This window comes from Drosophila persimilis, unplaced genomic scaffold, assembly GCF_003286085.1.
Source record: "Drosophila persimilis strain 14011-0111.01,24,50 unplaced genomic scaffold, DperRS2 tig00000000-arrow-pilon, whole genome shotgun sequence".
Taxonomy (NCBI): domain Eukaryota; kingdom Metazoa; phylum Arthropoda; class Insecta; order Diptera; family Drosophilidae; genus Drosophila; species Drosophila persimilis.
Genome location: NW_020825288.1, coordinates 16713104 through 16731384, shown reverse-complemented (window position 1 = coordinate 16731384; position 18281 = coordinate 16713104). Strand labels below are relative to the sequence as shown.

General features: G+C 46.1%; 2 protein-coding genes across 2 annotated transcripts in view; both read left to right on the top strand.

Moving 5' to 3' along the window:
- Nucleotides 1-994, top strand: part of LOC6587460 (protein lap4) — a 69173-nt gene extending 68179 nt beyond the window's left edge. The window contains exon 28 of the mRNA XM_026984217.1: nucleotides 507-994. The gene's annotated coding sequence lies outside the window, so the exon portion shown is untranslated. The remainder of the gene's footprint in view (nucleotides 1-506) is intronic.
- Nucleotides 995-16884: 15890 nt separating this feature from the next.
- LOC6587355 (glycine, alanine and asparagine-rich protein) lies at nucleotides 16885-17821 on the top strand. Its single transcript, XM_002013953.2, has 2 exons — nucleotides 16885-16917; nucleotides 16982-17821. Exons 1-2 carry the CDS (start codon nucleotides 16903-16905, stop codon nucleotides 17819-17821), a joined length of 855 nt encoding a protein of 284 aa, XP_002013989.1. The 5' UTR covers nucleotides 16885-16902.
- The last annotated feature ends 460 nt before the right edge of the window (nucleotides 17822-18281 follow it).

Here is an 18281-nt window from a genome sequence, read left to right as displayed (position 1 = left end):
CTTCAAGCGCACACCCACACACAGACTCACAGACACTGTCCATTATTTTCCCACTAATTGTATACATATGTAAATATATGTATGTATGTACAGTACGATGTACGCATATGTATTGATAATTTTAATTAATTGTGCAAATAACGTGTCCCCTGCCTTTACAAAAACTCATTTGTTACTAATCATGAAGCAAAATATTTTCATTGCAAATTAAAAACAAAAAGAGATGAAAATTGCCCAGAGTTTAATCGTAAATTTTAATGTTGTGCAGCAACCACAAAAAGACACCACATCAGCCCCGATCCGAAGCCCTCATAAAAGATATGCATTAATACAACCAGAAACAAAAATCTTATTTAATTGAATTAAATAATTTTATTTTGTTTGCATTTAACTATCATTTGCATATTGCATACGTATGTACACTAGTTTGTCCCTGCATCATACTGCATTTTCCGAATGGGCTACGTTTTTTTTTTTAATTTCTGCCAATTTAATTTGCATTTTAGCACAAGAAATAATACGAGTCGCTGCAGCGGTCTGACGTATTCACGATGACTTGATCTGATCCTTCTGTCAGCATTCCGATTGCCCGCATTTTTTCGGGGCATACTCCTCTTAGTTGTATCCATAAGCAAAACGATTCGAGACGAAGCGAAAACAGACACAAATCAAATATCGTAATCGTACTATTAATCGTAAATAATAGTGAATAGCAATCTGTAAGTGCATCGTCCAGTTGTAATCCCTAGCAAGTAAACACACAATGCATAAGCACAACTACGAGTATGAACTGTCGACATCCTAAAGCGATTTCAGTTTCAACTTTTATATGTATGTAAAATGTAAATGTAAAAATCTTTACAAGCAATTTTATGTAATACCTACCTATGATATTTAGTGTGTAAACTCAACTTTTTATTGAAACGAAACTAAGAGAAAAGCGAAAAACGAAACACGAATGATAATAAACCAATTGTATGCATTTTTATTTAAAGCCAAACAAGTCTTTTCAATCTTTAATTTGTGCTGTACTTAAAGGGGATTGGCTCTAGACCGTGGGCGTGAGCCTTCACTGGATATTGGTTTCCAACGAGGATTGCTTCTGTCATGTTGCTGTAGCAGTCGCTGTTGCCATTGCCGTGGGCGTGTAATTATGTCAAATGGATTTGCCCGAAAATATTTTCCAGCAGAGAGGAGCAGAGTCCTGGCAGTGGCAGCACCAGTTGAGCGGCTTAAAATTCAACCAAAAATGGCATCGAAAATGGTCCCGAGCACAGGCATCTCTATAAATAGATGCCTATATTCCTATATTTTTATTTAGCAAACTGTCGCGATGTAAGTGATTTATGTAACAGGTATACCGCCCGCACCCACATCGCAACAAATTGACATCTCGCAGCGCGTACTTCCTTTAAAAGGAATATATTAAATATTGTTAAAGCTGAACAATAAGGTAACTTATTCGACTGCGCGTATCTATGAGATACATGTGAGGCATGCGTATCTGTTTGGCTGGGATATCAGCCTCCTACGGTGGCTGTCGTGGGAGTGAATGGCAAAGCGGAAGACGCTGCCACTTTAGAGAACGGCAATGGGGATGGGAGCGAGAGTTCTACAACTAGAACGCACAACAGAATGTCTTCCGACATCGTCTGTTCAGGTAGTCAAATAGATAGACAGCTGCCAGGAGCGTACGAGGTCCGAGGGCGTGGCATGGTACAGGGCGGATTGCTAATGTGAAAATCGTTAGAATTCGTTCAGGGCTCATGCTCAATGTTCACATCATACGGGCATGAGTACGGAACGCGTATCTGCGTGTGTGCCTAGAAGAAGTTTGAAGCGGAAAGAAAAGGAAACGTGTAGAGCCCTCGGGCCATGGCCAGGGGACGGGAAGAGACTCACGTTGCCTACTTTGTGCACGGTGCATAATACGATTTGGAGAGTGCAACGTACTCGTCTGAGAGCGAGATAGAGACTTACACTGGGGTGCACTTGCGTCATCATTTTAAATATTCCATGCCCACCAATTGAATTAAGCTCTGTTGAACGCTGAGGAAAGCAGTCTTCTGAGGTAGATGTTGCACTGTTGCACTGTTGCCTGCTGCCTGATGCATGTTGCATGTGCCAAGTGCAATGCTCCTGTGCCTGGCAGGTTCTGGCTCTCTGTCGCTGCGCTGAGTAAGACAAATGAATGTATGTGAGTCTCCCCGTGCCCTTGACCGCCCTGTGCCGGAGCGCCCCGTGACGCGAGGCCCGTGCCTCTTGATGCAGTTGCATTTGCATTTGGGGAGCCCTTCACATGCAGAAGCTGCTCCAGTGCTGCGGGCATTTCGGCAATGACGCTAATGCAACCGCCGCAGCGGTGCAGCAGCACCACCAACATCTAACCCATGCTCAACGCATTAATCAAAATCTCATTTTGGGTGGGTGGCACCCACACATAAACACAGAGGGACAGACAGGGCAGGACACAGACGCATTGCCCATTACATACACTCGGAAAAAGACGAGTTCCATTTCAATCAATGCATTCAGTGCGAAATATCATTTATGTGGAATGTATATATCATTTCTTTTCTCTCAGTGCCATTGTTGCAGTCTCTGAGAGCACAGTCGCAGGGTAGAGGTGGTAAAAACAAAAACAGTTTGTCATATTTTAATACACTCCAGTGGTCTGACAATGCAACTGATGGCTGGCTGCCCTGTCTGGATGCGGGGTCCGTCCTGGAGTGTTCTGGTGGAAAGTGGTGCAAGGGCGAGTACAAGCATCGCTGTCGTGGCCAAAAATCCAGCCAATTGTCGTCCCCTGTCACATTTAATAGGATTATGCTTGGTTAAACACAAATATCCTTGGACACGCATACGCATACACAGACATTCCGGCACCGGCACCGGCTCCGGCACCATGCACCAGCAGCAGGGCACACACATTCTGGTCGAGTGGGTGCCACAAATAAATTTACAGCATTTGCTGCTAAGAATTTTTCGCATTACACACATAAATCCTGGAAAGATGTTTCTTGCTGCTACTGCTAGTCGTCGAACCTTTTGAAAAATGTCCACTGTTTGTTTGTGTAGCACAAACACACACACACGCACACACATGAAGACAGGCATAGGAGCCACCACATATGACCAGGTAGAGGTAGAGGTAGAAGATTCTGTGGCGGTGGTCCTTGGACGCGTGCTCGGCGTGCTATTTGCTGCCGCCCGTTGCTGAGTTATCTGGCAAATAATGGAACGTGCTGTGCAGATGATGCGTTTTCATAAATTTTAAATAAGCACAGCAGCTGGCTGGCTGGCTGGTGGCACCAAGTGGGTCGTAGGCGGCGTAGCTGGGACCAGGAGCAGTCCCAAGACAAAGGAGGACACGGACTTGTGACTCTGCATAATATTCCGTTTTATTCGAAAGTTTAGTTGCGCTTACATTGAGCGCAGCTCCATTGCGCTTAACGGGCTGATTCATTTATCAAGCACTTTATCAGGGCCAGAAGGAGTCCAGTCTGACAATGAAATATCCGTGGAAAACAATAATCCAATTCGATGAACTTTCGGTCTCACGAAGAACGAATAAGCGTATCGTATCCTGCCATGAACACTGGGCCATTGGGGCAGAGCCGATGGCATCAAAATGCACGACTCGCATTGCAATTTTTATGCTGCCACAGCCACAGTTACGGCCACAGCCCCTCTCTCAGTCAGATTTCTATTGTGTGTTAGGCTGCTCCTTCAGCCTGTTGCTGCTCGGCCCGATTCTGGCTGGTGGCACAAACTGCGCAGGCGCTGGAAGTCAGCGCAAACTGTTGCAGTTGGCCTTTCCCCTCCAAAGGACATTTTATCCGTGGCTTTATCCACACACACGTCTGGCTGTAATAGTTGTTTGCGTGGGGCAGGTCCCCAAAGGGACTTCGTCCTCGTCCTCGTCCTCGTCGTCGTTGTTGGCCTCGTCGTGTCCGTTGTTTCCGTTGCCTGGAAGTTTGCTTTTTGTTCTTTCACTGCCTGGAAAGCGGCGCGTTTACTTTTTTTTTTCTTGCATTTAGTGCCTAGTGCCTCCCTAACGACAAAGCCAGCCCCATATCCCCACACCAATCCAATTTTTTCTGAGCTGCCTGTCTTGGCTCGGCGCTGTTCCTCTTTTTCGCACCACTGCGGCAACTGCTGCTTTGCAATTGCAATTTTCAAGGATATGCTTGAAACAGATTTATATGGAGGGCTCAGTACGTGCGGAATTTATTAATGCTGCCCCAGAGCATCACCCAGCCAGCACTTGTGCACAGGCAAAGGCACAAGGCACATGGCAAAGGCACAGGCCCACTCCGCCATCATTAGCTGGCGGCCATAGTAGTTGGCGTTGGCGTTGGCGTAACAATGATGCCACCCATTTTTGGGTTATATAAGGTTAGTGAGTGAGTGCTCGTCGGGAGGGGAGGCACATCGAAGTTGGAACATTAATAATGAGCTGTGTGTTAAGGTGTATGCTTGTGCTGGATCTGGTATTACGAGATTTCCGACATTTGCTTAAACGAAAATGAAAATAGACAGCTCGTTTCCTTTGTTGTTGTTTCACCATAGTTTTGCCTCGAACCTCGAAATTTTGCTCCGTTCCTAATCCAAGCAGTGGGGGTAGGAGGTGGAGAAGCCCTAAGTTGATGGGCCGCTCTCCGGGAATCTGAACAACGCTCACGTATTCGCATTAACAAACTTCGGTGCTTAAAGTGCAGTCGAAAGGCAAGCAAACACCAACAAAGACTAGGAGCTGGCGCCCGTATCCGTATCCGGCATACCGCCGGATCCCAGACACGCGAAAGAGAGCGCAGCTTGCTCTTCACACCATAAAAGTTTATCTGTGTTTGTGCAGTTGGCAAGGCTTGGAGAGAGATGAGGCAACCCGATGGTAATGAGGCGGCGAAAGGCAGCAGCAGATACAAGAAACACTCCCGAGACTCGGACACGGACATGGACACGGAAGTAGACGCGGACGCGGAGCGGACTCCGACATGGCCAAGCATAATTCATGGGTGGAAGCAGTTAACTGCAAACATTCCAAAATTGATTCAAGTTCCACTGAAGCTGCAGCTCCAGCTGCAGCTGCAGCATTCTTTATTCTGCAGCATCCTCTATCCTTCTATCTATTTTCTGCTGAAGCTTCAACTGGGGGCAACATTCCCCTGAAATATTTTAATTATTCTACCTTAAATTCTTTCATTACGTTTCCATCCAACTTAACTCCGTTAATTAATTTTCATGCATACATATATGCTCTGGTTGTCTGGCTCTGGAGCTGCATTCCTGTTCATCCCGGCTCTCCATCAACTGGCGGCCACAGCGGAAGAGCAGTTGAAAAAATCTCTTAAATTGGTTGAAGCCATGGCACCATCGCAATTTGCATACATTTTGATTGTGATTATCCTGGGCCACTGATTTAAATGGGGATGGACGAGAGACCACCCCATGTCACTTGCAACGCCTCGTTGCATGTGGCAGATTGAGCGATGCAAGCTCATTAATAAGCACGACACTCTGACACAGCATTCACATCATCGTCGTCACCATGGAACATCAAGAGTAACAGGAAGAACAGGCCTCCGATGACGAACTCGTGGTTTTCCCATTGTCCTTTTAATGTGCATTGTTTTTCATTGGTAAACGACACACTTATTTATATATGCATTTTTGTAAAATTCTTTTCTCTTTTTAATTAAACCGACATTAAGCGAGTTCAAATGTAAAGAACTTACACTCAATCGATGCCACACGATGATTCACGCATTTAAATATCAGAGGTTTGGTAAAAAATTAAAATTCGCTGATTGCTATTACGTGCATATCAATGGAGTCAACCACACACATACATACGTACACTACAATTCGCCTGAAAAGTGCGCTAGAAAAATGAACCCTACTGTTGGAAATGCGCTGATAACCCGCTGCTTTCATTTCTCATCAGCTTTCAGCCCTATTTGCTGTCTGTTTCAGCCACAGAAGCAGCAGCAGCTGCAGCAGCGGCGGCGGCAACAACTTAGCTGCACTCAACATTAGTTTGTTATCAACGCTCGATTGCTGGAGAAAATTGAAAAATATTGTCGCTGGATCCGCAGGAAACGGAAGGAGACGAAAGCAGCAGCAGCAGCCTCTTCTGCACTGCTGTGCTGTGCTGCTCCTTGGGATGAGCCTCCCGCGGCTCCCACCTAATGATGGATTGTGCTGAAAGTGTCTTAAGCTCACACGCGCCCGCACTCTTCAAATAAAAGTTTCCAAATGTCGCCTATGCAGGCGCACAGCTAGCAGACTCCATCCGCATCCGCATCCACATCCACATCACACCCCCGCACCAGCCTCAAGCTGTGCCCCATTTTGGCCCGTAAAAACTTTGCTTTTGATTTTGCATGAACGCAACGCAACCTTGTTGCCCCCGCCAACGACCGACCCGTCTCTAAAACTATTTGGGTTACGACTAGGACTAGCTGTGCGGGATGCTGTATGCTGGATGCTGGGATGCTGGGATGCTGGGATGCTTGGATGCTGGCTGATAAAAAGCGGCGACATTGCCGGCTTTAAGTGCACTTTCCTTGCCATTTAGTTGGGGAATTTCCAGTTTCTCGTTGGGCAACAAAATAAATCATCTTGATCGAGTGCACAGTGTCTGCTGAAATATTAAAGCGACTCTCGCAAAATCGAATTTAAGCGTTAAATCTGCAGCTGTTTCAGGCATCTGCCTTGTACTCGTACTCGGAAAAGAACAAAAGTGAAAAATCGTTCAATATTTCAGCTGAAAACCCTTTGGCCATGAATTGATGTCTTGGTAGCACATTTGCAGAGGTTATATTATATCGTATATTTCTAATATCAAATTTGTATTCAAAAGATAATTGAATTCCGCCCCCAGCTATTACCGAGAACAATGGAAATCGTTACGCGAAATAAGAATGAATAATAAATTCATTTGATCAGGCAGGTTATTGCATAACTTGTTGCACTTCCATGGCAAAAAAAGCATATTTCATTTGTCAACGAGCCGCGTCCGTGCCGAGGCACGCTAATGTGGTCAATGCCAACTGTTGCCGGTCGGCAGTTGGACTCGGCAGCCATTCAATTGCAGGATGCAGCCGGAATGACTCTATAAATGTATCTGCCTGTGCGATTCCTCCTCTTGCCCAATAAAAGTCAAGTGCAGAGGCACTGGCTCTGGCACTGTTCCAAACGAAGGCGGTAGCTCTGACTGTGACTCTGATTCTGGCTCTTGCTCTGGCGATGGCAACGGAAGCGGAAGCGCGCAAAAAATTACAACTGCGAAATGGCAATGGCGGTGCGGCGATGGGTACGGCAGGGATAGGAAGTGGCAACGATGGAGAGAGATGGCTATGGCCGTGGAAGTGGCAGTGGCAGTGGCAATGCCAACGACTAAGTGGCAAAACATGAACAAAAACTTTGTCCGCTGTGCGGCGGCCGACAAGTTGAAACTAATGACAATTTTGTTGTAATTAGTTGCGGCTTTCCCGTAAACCAGCAAATGCGACGCACAACAAATAAGTTGTCAGCGGACTTAAGTTAAGCAATTTTCATAGTTTTCGTCGCTTCGGAGCTGGAGCCGGAGCTGGAGCTGCCGTTTGGCAAATCTTTTTGCTCAAGCTCAAATTTGTCGGAAATGAGATTCATTTGTTTTCTTTGTCAAGATTGTTTGAGTTGTTTGCGTGGGCGTCGCCATTACTCGGTGGCTGATTACACGCTCATGCAGGCTAGTGGGAGTGGCAGTGGCAGTGGCATGTGCTAAGCAAGGCCACTGCCTGCCAGATATTTCATTGCTTGAACACTTGGCTTTTAATTATTTAAAACTGCAGCCATGCAGCTGCTGTTGACGTGTTCCGAAAGGGGGAAGTGGAGCGGTGCCGTGGCCCAGGTACCGCAGCCACAAAATATTTGCAACAGCATCCACATAGCCGGGGAAAAGGGGCTTTGGGTTAGTGTTTCTGGTTCCTGCTTCCTGGCTGGGGCTCTCTCTGCCTGGGCTAAAAATGGCATTTCATAAATTTTGTGCAATTAGATGCTGTCCACCTACGAAGCTAAGCCCCAGGGCAGGGGAAGGGGAAATGCATTGTTATACAAGATTTCACTTTTCATCCACAATTTCGCAAGAGAAATGGCATCCCATACAACCCTACCATCAGCTGTTTCTTTGTTAAGCTTTGTACCTTATTTTAAATGACCTACTCGGAATTGTAAATTCAATCCATACTCGCACAGAGGTACCTGCATTTTCGTCTGTAATTTTCAGAACTTAATACACACACTGTAAAGTTTATTGGGCTGCGCTGTGGGTCGTCGTTGTCTCCCTGGCGAAGTATGTGCGAAAAAATAAAACAATTTAAGGCTTGCGTTAAGAGAACATTTTTATGTGCGTGGCAGCTTCTTTATTTTATGCACCGCAGAGGCAAGACAGAGAGACAGAGATAAAGAGGGGCAGAGGGTGAAGCATGATTGTGCGGGTGCCGCCCACATGTGCGTCGTCAGGCGGAGAACTTCTTTGAGCATCGACTCTTGATTCGATCCATTTATTTGCACACAGGGAGAACGGAGAACAGGAGCAAAGCCAGTAGCACGTCCTGTTTGGCTGACAGGCGGACTTCTGCAGGACTGCAGGGTGTGGAGGGACATTCGAATGGGACTGTCATCGCAAATTGATGATGCACGGCGGCCAAATGAAATATCGAGTGATGTCTGAGGCGGTCCCCTCACTTTGTATCTAATCAACATTTAATTGTTGCTGTTTGCTCGTACAATACGCATATTTCTGACTTTGTGTGTGTGTGTGTGTGTGTGTATCCAAAAATAAATATTTATTTTTCGTGGGGAACCCCATTTGAATACGCCCCCCCCACACACACAGGCACACAGAGAGGTCCTCCAAGTGGAAGCGGTCAAGCGGAGTGAGTGCGTATCCACGAGCTGAGACAGGGGCGGCGTGATGGATCATTTGCATATCATAAAAATTCATTTTGGGGCTTTTTTGTGTACTTTTTAAATTAAGGAACCGCAAAGTTTTGCATTGCATTATAAACAGCAAGTGGCATTCATATCCGGGCGGGCATTCCTCCTGTCGTACTCCAAATTTTGCAACAATATTTTTGAGAGCACTTTGCTTCGATTTGCCGGCTGCTGCGGGGCTTAGTCTCGGCCTCAGCCCAGTGTCTCGCAATGTGCCGTCCATGTTCATGTCTGCATATAAATTACGCCAACTTGTAGTTGTAATTCCTATCCACGTCTCAGTTTGTCTTTCCCGAATCCGGATCCGGACCCGGCCTGGTACGCACATAAAATACATCAATGTGTCTGTAACTCGAGTTCAGTGGAGACAACTCGAGACACTGGCCAGTGTCCTTTCACCATTCTCCATTCTCTCTGGTCTCGGTCTCTCTGTCTCTCGGTTTCGGTCTCTTGGTCTCGGTCTCTACTTGCAGTTTTGATTTAGTGCCACTTGCGGCAACTATGTTCGTTGCTGGGTTTTTCACTTGCCTCAACTTTAAGCCACTTCAGCCGAACACTTGAATTTTCTGGCGATTGAGGGCGTTGCCAGGGCTTAATGATGTTTTGCCTGTTGTTGGCTCTCCTCGCCTTGTCCTTTCCGCCTTTTCGCCCTTTTCCTTTTCATTTGCGACTTGCAGTGCCACCGCAGGAGCAGTCGAGACCAGGCCAATGACACAGATACAGATACAGGGACACACACACACACACCAGGACACACCTGACCGACTACTGCTTTCGGGTCGTCGCAGAGCGACCGTTGAAATATTGTTTATTTACCCAATTAACGATAATTGCTTGGATCAATAAATTTATATTTACTCAACGCTCGAACAGAACCGCACAAACCCATAGAGTGGTCGAGTGGTCGGTCGGTTGGTCAGTTGGAGAACCAACCTACGAGTACCGTGAGTGAATTGATATTTGTGTTTCAATACACCAAGTCTCTAGCTCTAGCAGTCGAATCTGGGGCACAAATTTATCATTATTATTCCCAATTGTGGGGCGACATTAATCAAGTCTAACAACGCATTAATACAGTCATTACCATGTGCCAATCTTTCGCTTAGGCTCTGCCATATCTGTCTCTAGACTCCAGACACATCAAACCCAAATGACATCCATTCGCGGGGCCTAATCACAGCTGCAATTTCGAGGGTCTCGTCTCGTATCTGGCAATAAATTTGGTGCCTCGTATCTCGCGGTTGACATGCGGAAATGTCATTTGGCTGCCGCGCGCCTATGAGCGGGCAACACTTTTTTAACTGCTTATTAAACTCGGTGGAAGGACGAAGAAGGACGAAGGAGTCACGTAGTATCTGGGAGTAGGCAGAGGCGGAGGACGAGGGATCTAAAGCTTTAAGTTTAAGTGGCAATTTTATAAAATAGCTGAGCGTAAAACAAATTTCTTTTATGTACTCACAAATTGCTAGCCAAAGTTTTCATATAAATAAATATAAAAGCGACGCGAACAAAGCGAATACAAAATGCGAAGAAAATGAAAACGAAAACCGAAATACTTACAAAATGCGAAATCCAAAGTACAAAATGCCATCCAAGGCCACCACACTCTTGTAACAAGTGTCAATGGTGGGGCGGACACTATAAACATAAAAATGTCTTCCCACACACACACACACACACACACACACTGAGAATGCTTTCTTTAAAAACTTGGCGAGGCGTGGCAGACGCGTTAGGCGTGTTTAGGAGAACACACACTTATTGTTGGCATTACTGTTGTTCCTTGTCCGTTGTTCGTGGTGCTGTTTGTTGGTGGTGGTGGTCCTGGTGCTGCTGTTACAGGGGGGCCGCTTAACGGCAATTGAATGCCGAGCTAAGTGGCAATGTGTGCGAAGGCGTTTTGCTTTTGCAATTTGCAATAACCAAAGCATGGCCATAAAAATATAGTTGCCTGGGCGGGAACCCTCGGTCGACATCAGGCTCTCTTCCTCAACCCTGAACAAAGAGATGGAAGAGAGAGAGCGAGAGAGAGTCAGCCAGACACTGAGCAAAAGAGATGGTAGCACAATGAGTTTTTGATTACTTTGAAATTTCTTATTTGCCTTTCACTAAGCCGTGCCCGAAGAAAAAGAGAAAAAATTCTCGCCTCGTTACTGTGCAAATATTGATAAGCGTCAGTCACGGCCGGCTGTCGGTCGATGTAGCCTATTCTTTTTTTCGGGCCAACAATTTTATTTGTTTCGCAATCAGACAGTCAAGTGACATTCGACGGCTGTTTGTTCTCCAGGGCTTAATGCTGGCCAGATTAGGGCCAGGCACTTACCGAGTCGCATCCACCAGTAATCCGGCGCGGCTTGTATCGAATCGAAGCGAAGACACAAAGTTGATTTTTGCCTCCATTACTGCTTTCCGAGTTGGACACTAATTCAATCGATGTTTTTCTGCGAGTCAAATGGCTTTTGCCTTGTCAGCTAATTAAATAGTTTACCACAGTGTTCTGGGAATACCATTTCGACTCCTTTGTAAAGCTCCTGCCCCCTACCTCCACATCAGCGAATATTCAGGAGCAGTCTTTCCCCCTACATACTCGTATATGAGCGCATATTCTGAGGAAGTCCAATCCCTCTATATCGGCGGAAATTGGTGCGAGGTCCTTTGCTAAATTGAAGAATTTTTGTGTGTAATAAATTTGATACGTGACACGCGGTAAAATACAAAAAGAACAACAACTGCTACCTGTTCCGAGGCTTATTGATAGGGCAAAGTGTAGCCAAAGGAACAAACAAGGCAGACAGTCGCTTCTCGTGGAGCTCCTGGATATGGATATGAGAGTACGCATGTCAGGGAGACCCCCTCCCCCGCTGACAGATCTGTCACCTGCTCACGTACGGGCAACATAAGCCATCGATGGGGCGGGGCTGGCACAAAAAGAGACCTTTTTGACGTTTAAGAAAAACATGATAACCTCAGCTAATAATTTATGAAATTTCCAATAATAAGCCTATGGGGCTGAGCCAGGGTTTCCATTTCCGCTGGCATTGACCAAGTTCATAAATTACCAAAGTCTTAGGCCAGGGCTCTGCATAATGTGGGTCTGTGTGGCATGGACTGTGGCTGGCACGTGCAACTAGTTTGCTGATTGATTAAACCACGCAAGCATCCCACCAGCAACTTGAAACGGCATCAACTACAAGCAAGGGAACGTTCCAGGAATTGTTATTAGATCGTTTGCTAGTTTTCCCCATTCCCATACACTTCGGAACGGTTGTCCTGGTACTGGAGCTGGTGCTGATGTGGATGTTGATTTCGGGGCTGGAGCAGAAGCTGAAGCTGATGGTGATGCTGATCTGACGTGGACGGCACACGTGCTAAAGTCACTTTTAACGGAAAAACTCGGCACCACTTAACACGGTCCCAGCTCCAGACGGGAGTTCCATCCAGCCCAGAACGTAACCCCATGTTCATTGACTCAGACGTGACAAGTGCGGGCAATGGGCGATATCCAGAGCCAGATACCCTGAGAAGGGACTGCGTCTCATTGTCATGTGTAACGCGTAAATGGGGCGCTGGGCGGGGCTAGTGATGAGTGGCAGCCAGGAATAACCAATATGACAGCCTCGGGCAAGGTCGCTGATTAAAGCGCATGGGCATCAAGTATACGCACTGTGTACTCTCGTTATCACTCTCACTCTCATTTTAGTACTTAAAGTCGAGCATAAGCATGCCATACCATAAAATCAAATACCAAACGGGCTGACAAAATTACTTGCAGAAATATTTAACAACTCAAGTGCGAGCATGCTAAAAATCCAGATTGTTGTCAACAGGCAAACACTCGAGGACATTGTGGAAACATTAGATGCTTCATCCTCTTCCTGGTAGTCCTTAAAAACGTAACAAGAATACAATCCACCCACAACACCCTATGTTTAAGCACCAGTGTTTAAAAGAAGGCAGAGCTAGGCAAATATTTGGGAATTTATGTTGACATATTTCCCACAGCCTTACGACTAACTCTACGGGGTGCATCCCTCTGCTGGAGCCAGCCATGAAGCATGTTAATTCCATAATGGTTTGATGACAAAGCTCTCCGCTTGACCACTGCAGACGCGGAGAACTCGGCTTCTGCTGTGCTGTGCGGCGAGTATTCATTAGAAATGCAAATCAGCCTGGCGACATCTTCAAGTTCAAGTTGGCAATAAATTTCGTGGTGCGTTGCGGGTGTGAGTGCGCGAGCTCTGGGGGAAAGGCCAGGCAAACCAGGTGACAGTGGTGCCAGCCAGTTTCCAGTGTCTAAGTATACGGGCAACCCGTTTCTGGCCCGGGGCCAACCATCTGGGCGTTCGTTCGGTCTGGCTTATATAGCCCAATGGTGCGTCCGACGTTCTGCAGATCCAGAGACAGCCGCCGCCGCCCTCCCTGCTTAATTGTTAGTGCTCTCTTTATGGCTTTCATTACGTATAAGCAGTGTTGCGCCAAATTTATGTCAACCAGCGAGACGCGAATGGGCGCACACTATGTGTATCTGTGTGTTTTATTTTCTAATAACTCTCTTAGTGTGGGTGTGTGCTTGTTTGGATGGATGCTTGTGTATTTGTAATTAGTGTTTTGTATTGTACGTTTATTATTCATATTAAAAGCCGTTGCCGTTGCTTAATAAATTAAACGACAATTCTCACTTGGAAAATCCACTGTCTCGTAAAGCGTCCGTCCTTACGTGAAAAATGTTTTGAAAAAGCCGGCAACCGGGACATAGTGCCAGCATTAACCAGAGGCATGCTTGCAATTAAAATAAAAAGCAAAGCTAAAGAGTCGTCGACAATATGCACTACATACACGTATACGAGCACTGTGTCTAGAGCTACATCTGGGCTTAAGACGCGTACTTAGGAGGACTCGAAAATAATTCATTGCCTCCCTGTGGGCGGCCACAATAATCCTGGAATTTATTCGGGTACGAACGCTACTTCTGAAGGTAGAAGCAGATCATTCTCAGATATTTAATCTGGAAGCACTTCCAAGAATCAGGGCATTTTCTAGTCCCATCAATTCGGGTGCCAATTTGCCAGAGTGCAGTAATCTGCTTTCTGCTTTCTGCTCATCTTTTTAATAAATAATCTGGGGCTGAAAAACAACCGAAAAATAATAATCAAAGACTGTCGTCGTTGCCGTTTGATTGTCATGCAATAATTGCTATCCTATCCGATATTTGCATATCAAATTTAATAAATTTGCATATTTTTTTCTGCAGACACCGACACCGGCCAATTTTATGGCTAACTGGCAGCTGGCTGTTTTTTTTTTCTTTAGCGAAACAGTTTTTGTTGCCTTTTTTGGTGCGGTATGCGGAAATATTTTTTCAAATAGAATCGAAAGAACGGCGGGCAGCTCGTAAAATGTTCTTAAAAGGCAGCCGCTCAAACATTTCTGCAAAAGAAAGGCAAGAAGCAAACAAACTAGTCAGACTAGTATGAGTATCGTATCAAAAAGTGCAAAATATTCCACATAAACCTTGTGATTTAAGGAACTTACTAATGCTCCTATTTATGATGTGAGATGACAGTTTCGTTTTAGTGGTTTTTGCACCTGAAAGACCCCGCCCCGGTTTGACAGCTATTATGCCATATAATTTAGGTATGCTCTTTCGGACTTTACCTTATTTTGTTTGTTTTTTCGCTACAATGGCAATAAAATAATATAGGGGGTAGGCTTATTGTTCAGAAGAAAGGGGGAAAAACATTAACAACAGTGACAGATTTTGTAAATAGATCGATTGACCCCAAAGGGCATTTGCATAAAGCGCTGTCCGGTCTCCGGACGCCGGAGTTCCCTCCCGGAGCTGGGTCGATTTTTATTTATTTATTGATACGCCAACGTTGTCCGACCGCTATTATCGGCTGACTTTGTGGGGGACTGGAAGGAGAGGTCTGGTCTCTGCGCTCCGCTGCCTTTTTGAATCTTATCCATTTTTATGTCGCCGCTGCGTGCATCTTTTATGTGCGTGTGGCGCCCGAGACCTTGAAATTGTGGCTGGTTTGTTTTATTAGGTTTACATTTGTTTAGTTTGCATATGACATTGCCACCAGCGACATGGAGAGTGGCAGAGCAGCCACAGAGCAGCAGAGAGTCCGGCCATTGGTCGATCAGCAACAGTTGGATCCGATTCGAGTCGATTGGATCGGGTTGGGTTGGGTTGGGTTGGGTTGGGTTTCGGTGGGGCGCACAGACAAAGACAAGACAAATTGTTTGTGACTTCGACTGTGAATCTTGATTAGATTCCGATGAGCACGCTCCAACTCCGCTGCGATGGGAGACCTAGAAAGATATAGAACGAAAGATGCGGATGGATGGATGACTCGGCATAGACCATAGGCCTGCTCCATGACCCCCATCTTCGGGTTACTCATAGCTATAGTTATCCATGATATCAATCATTTGATCTTAGTCATAAGCCCGGCAGGCAGTCACAGATTTCGCTATTGATTTGCAAATCTATGCGTCTATCTTAAATATGGATCTTGGGTATTTCTCTGCCGAAACTCTTTAATTATGCAAATCGAATCAGTTTTCAGCACAATGTTGTTGCTATTTCGCTCCTTCTACACCCGAAATTTTTGTGTATCAATACGCAAAAGCAATAATTTTTATGATATCAATAAACCATGATGAAAAACGTGATAATCGCTGATCAGATTAAATGGACGCCTGGCGCCAGCTGATTACCGGCGGATGGCTATGGCTCTAGGCGATGCTGGTAAACAGTAAAAAACCTCAAGGTCGCAACGGTTGTTAACTTTATGGCTTCTATTTGGCCGAACAGAGCACCGTGTTTTTGCTACAGGTTAAATGGATGAGATGACGGCACGGACGGATGGACAGATCGATGGATTGATAGATGAATGAATGGTTGGGCAAAAAAGGCTGGCGAAAATTGATTTCATCCATTGTTTTCCCTCCCCCCACCAGCAGCCTGCATTCCAACCAATGTAACTTGATAAGCTTTGTTTGGCTATCGGAAAGACCATACAGCGAAAGAAGAGCCAGTTCCAAATACTGAATACCGAATATCAAATACCAAATGCCGAATACCAAACCGTGGACGGACGCAATAATCGTTTGGGAATTCCCAGCTAGAAATATGTGGTTGAACAAACTAAAAAGTGTAGAAAAACCGAGCCGGTCTCGTCTAGTTTTCGTCTCGTACAACTCGTTTTTTGATGCTCCGCCAAATGTTTTAGCATATAAAATATGAAGAAAAACATTTCTTTTATTGAAAGCATGACCATTTATAGTGGCTTTTGCTAAACAAGTTTGCTGCTCCGCTCGGCTGTGCTCTGCTCTCCTCTGCTGATGACCCGAGCCTGCCTGCCCTGATGCGATGCGATGCGGTGCTGGTCTATCGATTTACAATCTGAGCGACCGCCAAAGGTTGTCGTATTAATGCGACTCACTCTTGGGCTATGGTTAGGGCTAGTGCTGCTTGTAGTTGGCTCTGACACTGGAAAATTATCATAATGGTGGCAGCAACATTTGCAAGAATAGGGCGACAAGATAGCACTGCGCTTTGTCCGCAGCGATGGCGCCATTGTTTTATCGCTTTGGCGTCTCTGTCGAAGGTGGACAGCCATTCGAGAGACAAAGGCAGCGGCAGAAGAAGCTACTGCAAAATGCTCCAAGCCCAAGCCCAAGCCGAGCGGAGCCGATCGGCAGCGGCTGAGGAAACAGCAGCAACAGCAACAGCAACAGCAACAACGACATGGCCAGAGCCCAGAGCAGCCTCCGTGGCCACGGCAAAAGTCTGCATGAACTTGAGCGCAGTCTAGTGACACCGATCGGTGGTTTTCGTATAAATACTGGACCTTTCGGTGATGCAAACGTCAGACACAATTCAGTGGTCGAAGTCAAAGAACTAAATTAAAAATGCGTGCATTCATTGTAAGTATCCAGGGCAACCCCCAAAGGATATCCAAGGATTACACTAACGCTCCTCTCTCCCTAGGTTATGTGCTTGGTGGCAGTCGCCTGCGCCGATAAGCTCGGCTACAACTACCAGCCCGTGGGACACTCCAACTCCGGCCTGTCCTTCGCTCCTGGTAGCGGCAGCATTGGCGGTGGCAGCATCGGCGGTGGCAGCATCGGCGGCGGCAGCATTGGAGGTGGACTTGGAGGACTTGGAGGAATTGGAGGTGGTCTCGGAGGTGGCAGCATTGGTGGCGGATCCCTGGGCGGTGGCAGCATTGGCGGTGGCAGCATTGGTGGTGGCAGCCTCGGTGGTCTTGGCGGCCTTGGTGGCCAGTCCGGCGATTCTCTCAGCGCTCCCGTATCCTACAACGCCCCTGCCCCAGCTGCCGAGCTCGAGAAGGAGTTCTTCACCTTCACCGCTAACGAACAGGACTTCGATGAGCCCCAAGCTTTGGAACGCGTCTCTAGCTCTCTGAACAAGGCTCTGCGCGTCGTCTTCATCAAGGGACCCGAGAACCGTGGTCTGGAGAATGCTGCCCTGGCCCTGGCCAAGCAGGCTGCCCAGCAGGAGACCGCCATCTACGTCCTGAACAAGCAGGCCGATATCGGAGATCTGGCCAACAAGCTGAATGCCATCCGCAGCAACAACAACAACAAGCCCGAGGTGCACTTCGTCAAGTACCGCACTCCCGAGGACGCTGCCAACGCCCAGCGCGCCATCCAGGGTCAGTACGATCAGCTCGGTGGATCTTCCCAGGCTCACAACGGTGGTGTTGCTCCCGTCCTGAACTTCGCTTCGGCGGGACCAGTGCGTCAGGCTACCGCCCAGAACCCCGACAACTCCTACCTGCCCAGCTCCGTCTTCCGTCGCGTCTAAGTTGCTCGTTTGATTCTGAAATTCTGAATCGAAAACGCCAGCGATCTTTGACTGATTTTAAATCCTAGTTATTGTTGACTAATGAATAAATAAATTCCAATTTTTACATTTAAAAACTAATGTTTTTTAAATCCTGTTTGGTGGTTCTCCGATTCTGGTGGATCATTAGCAGCATTGCATTATTGCCAAAGGATTCCAATTGTAAGGAATCAAATGCTATCCGTAAGAGCTTTATAGCATTCATTCAAACTAAATTATCGAAAAACAATATATAAAACTTTTGTTTAAAGTAGTATGCCTAATAGGAATAGGCTATGAGCAAAAGAACGAGAACTAAAATATAAAATATTTAAATTAAATAAATTTCCTACAAATTGAATATGTTATATTATTTGAAAATGTTTTATATTTCGAATAAAAACAATAAAACATATTTCGTAATAAAAACACTTTTTAGTAC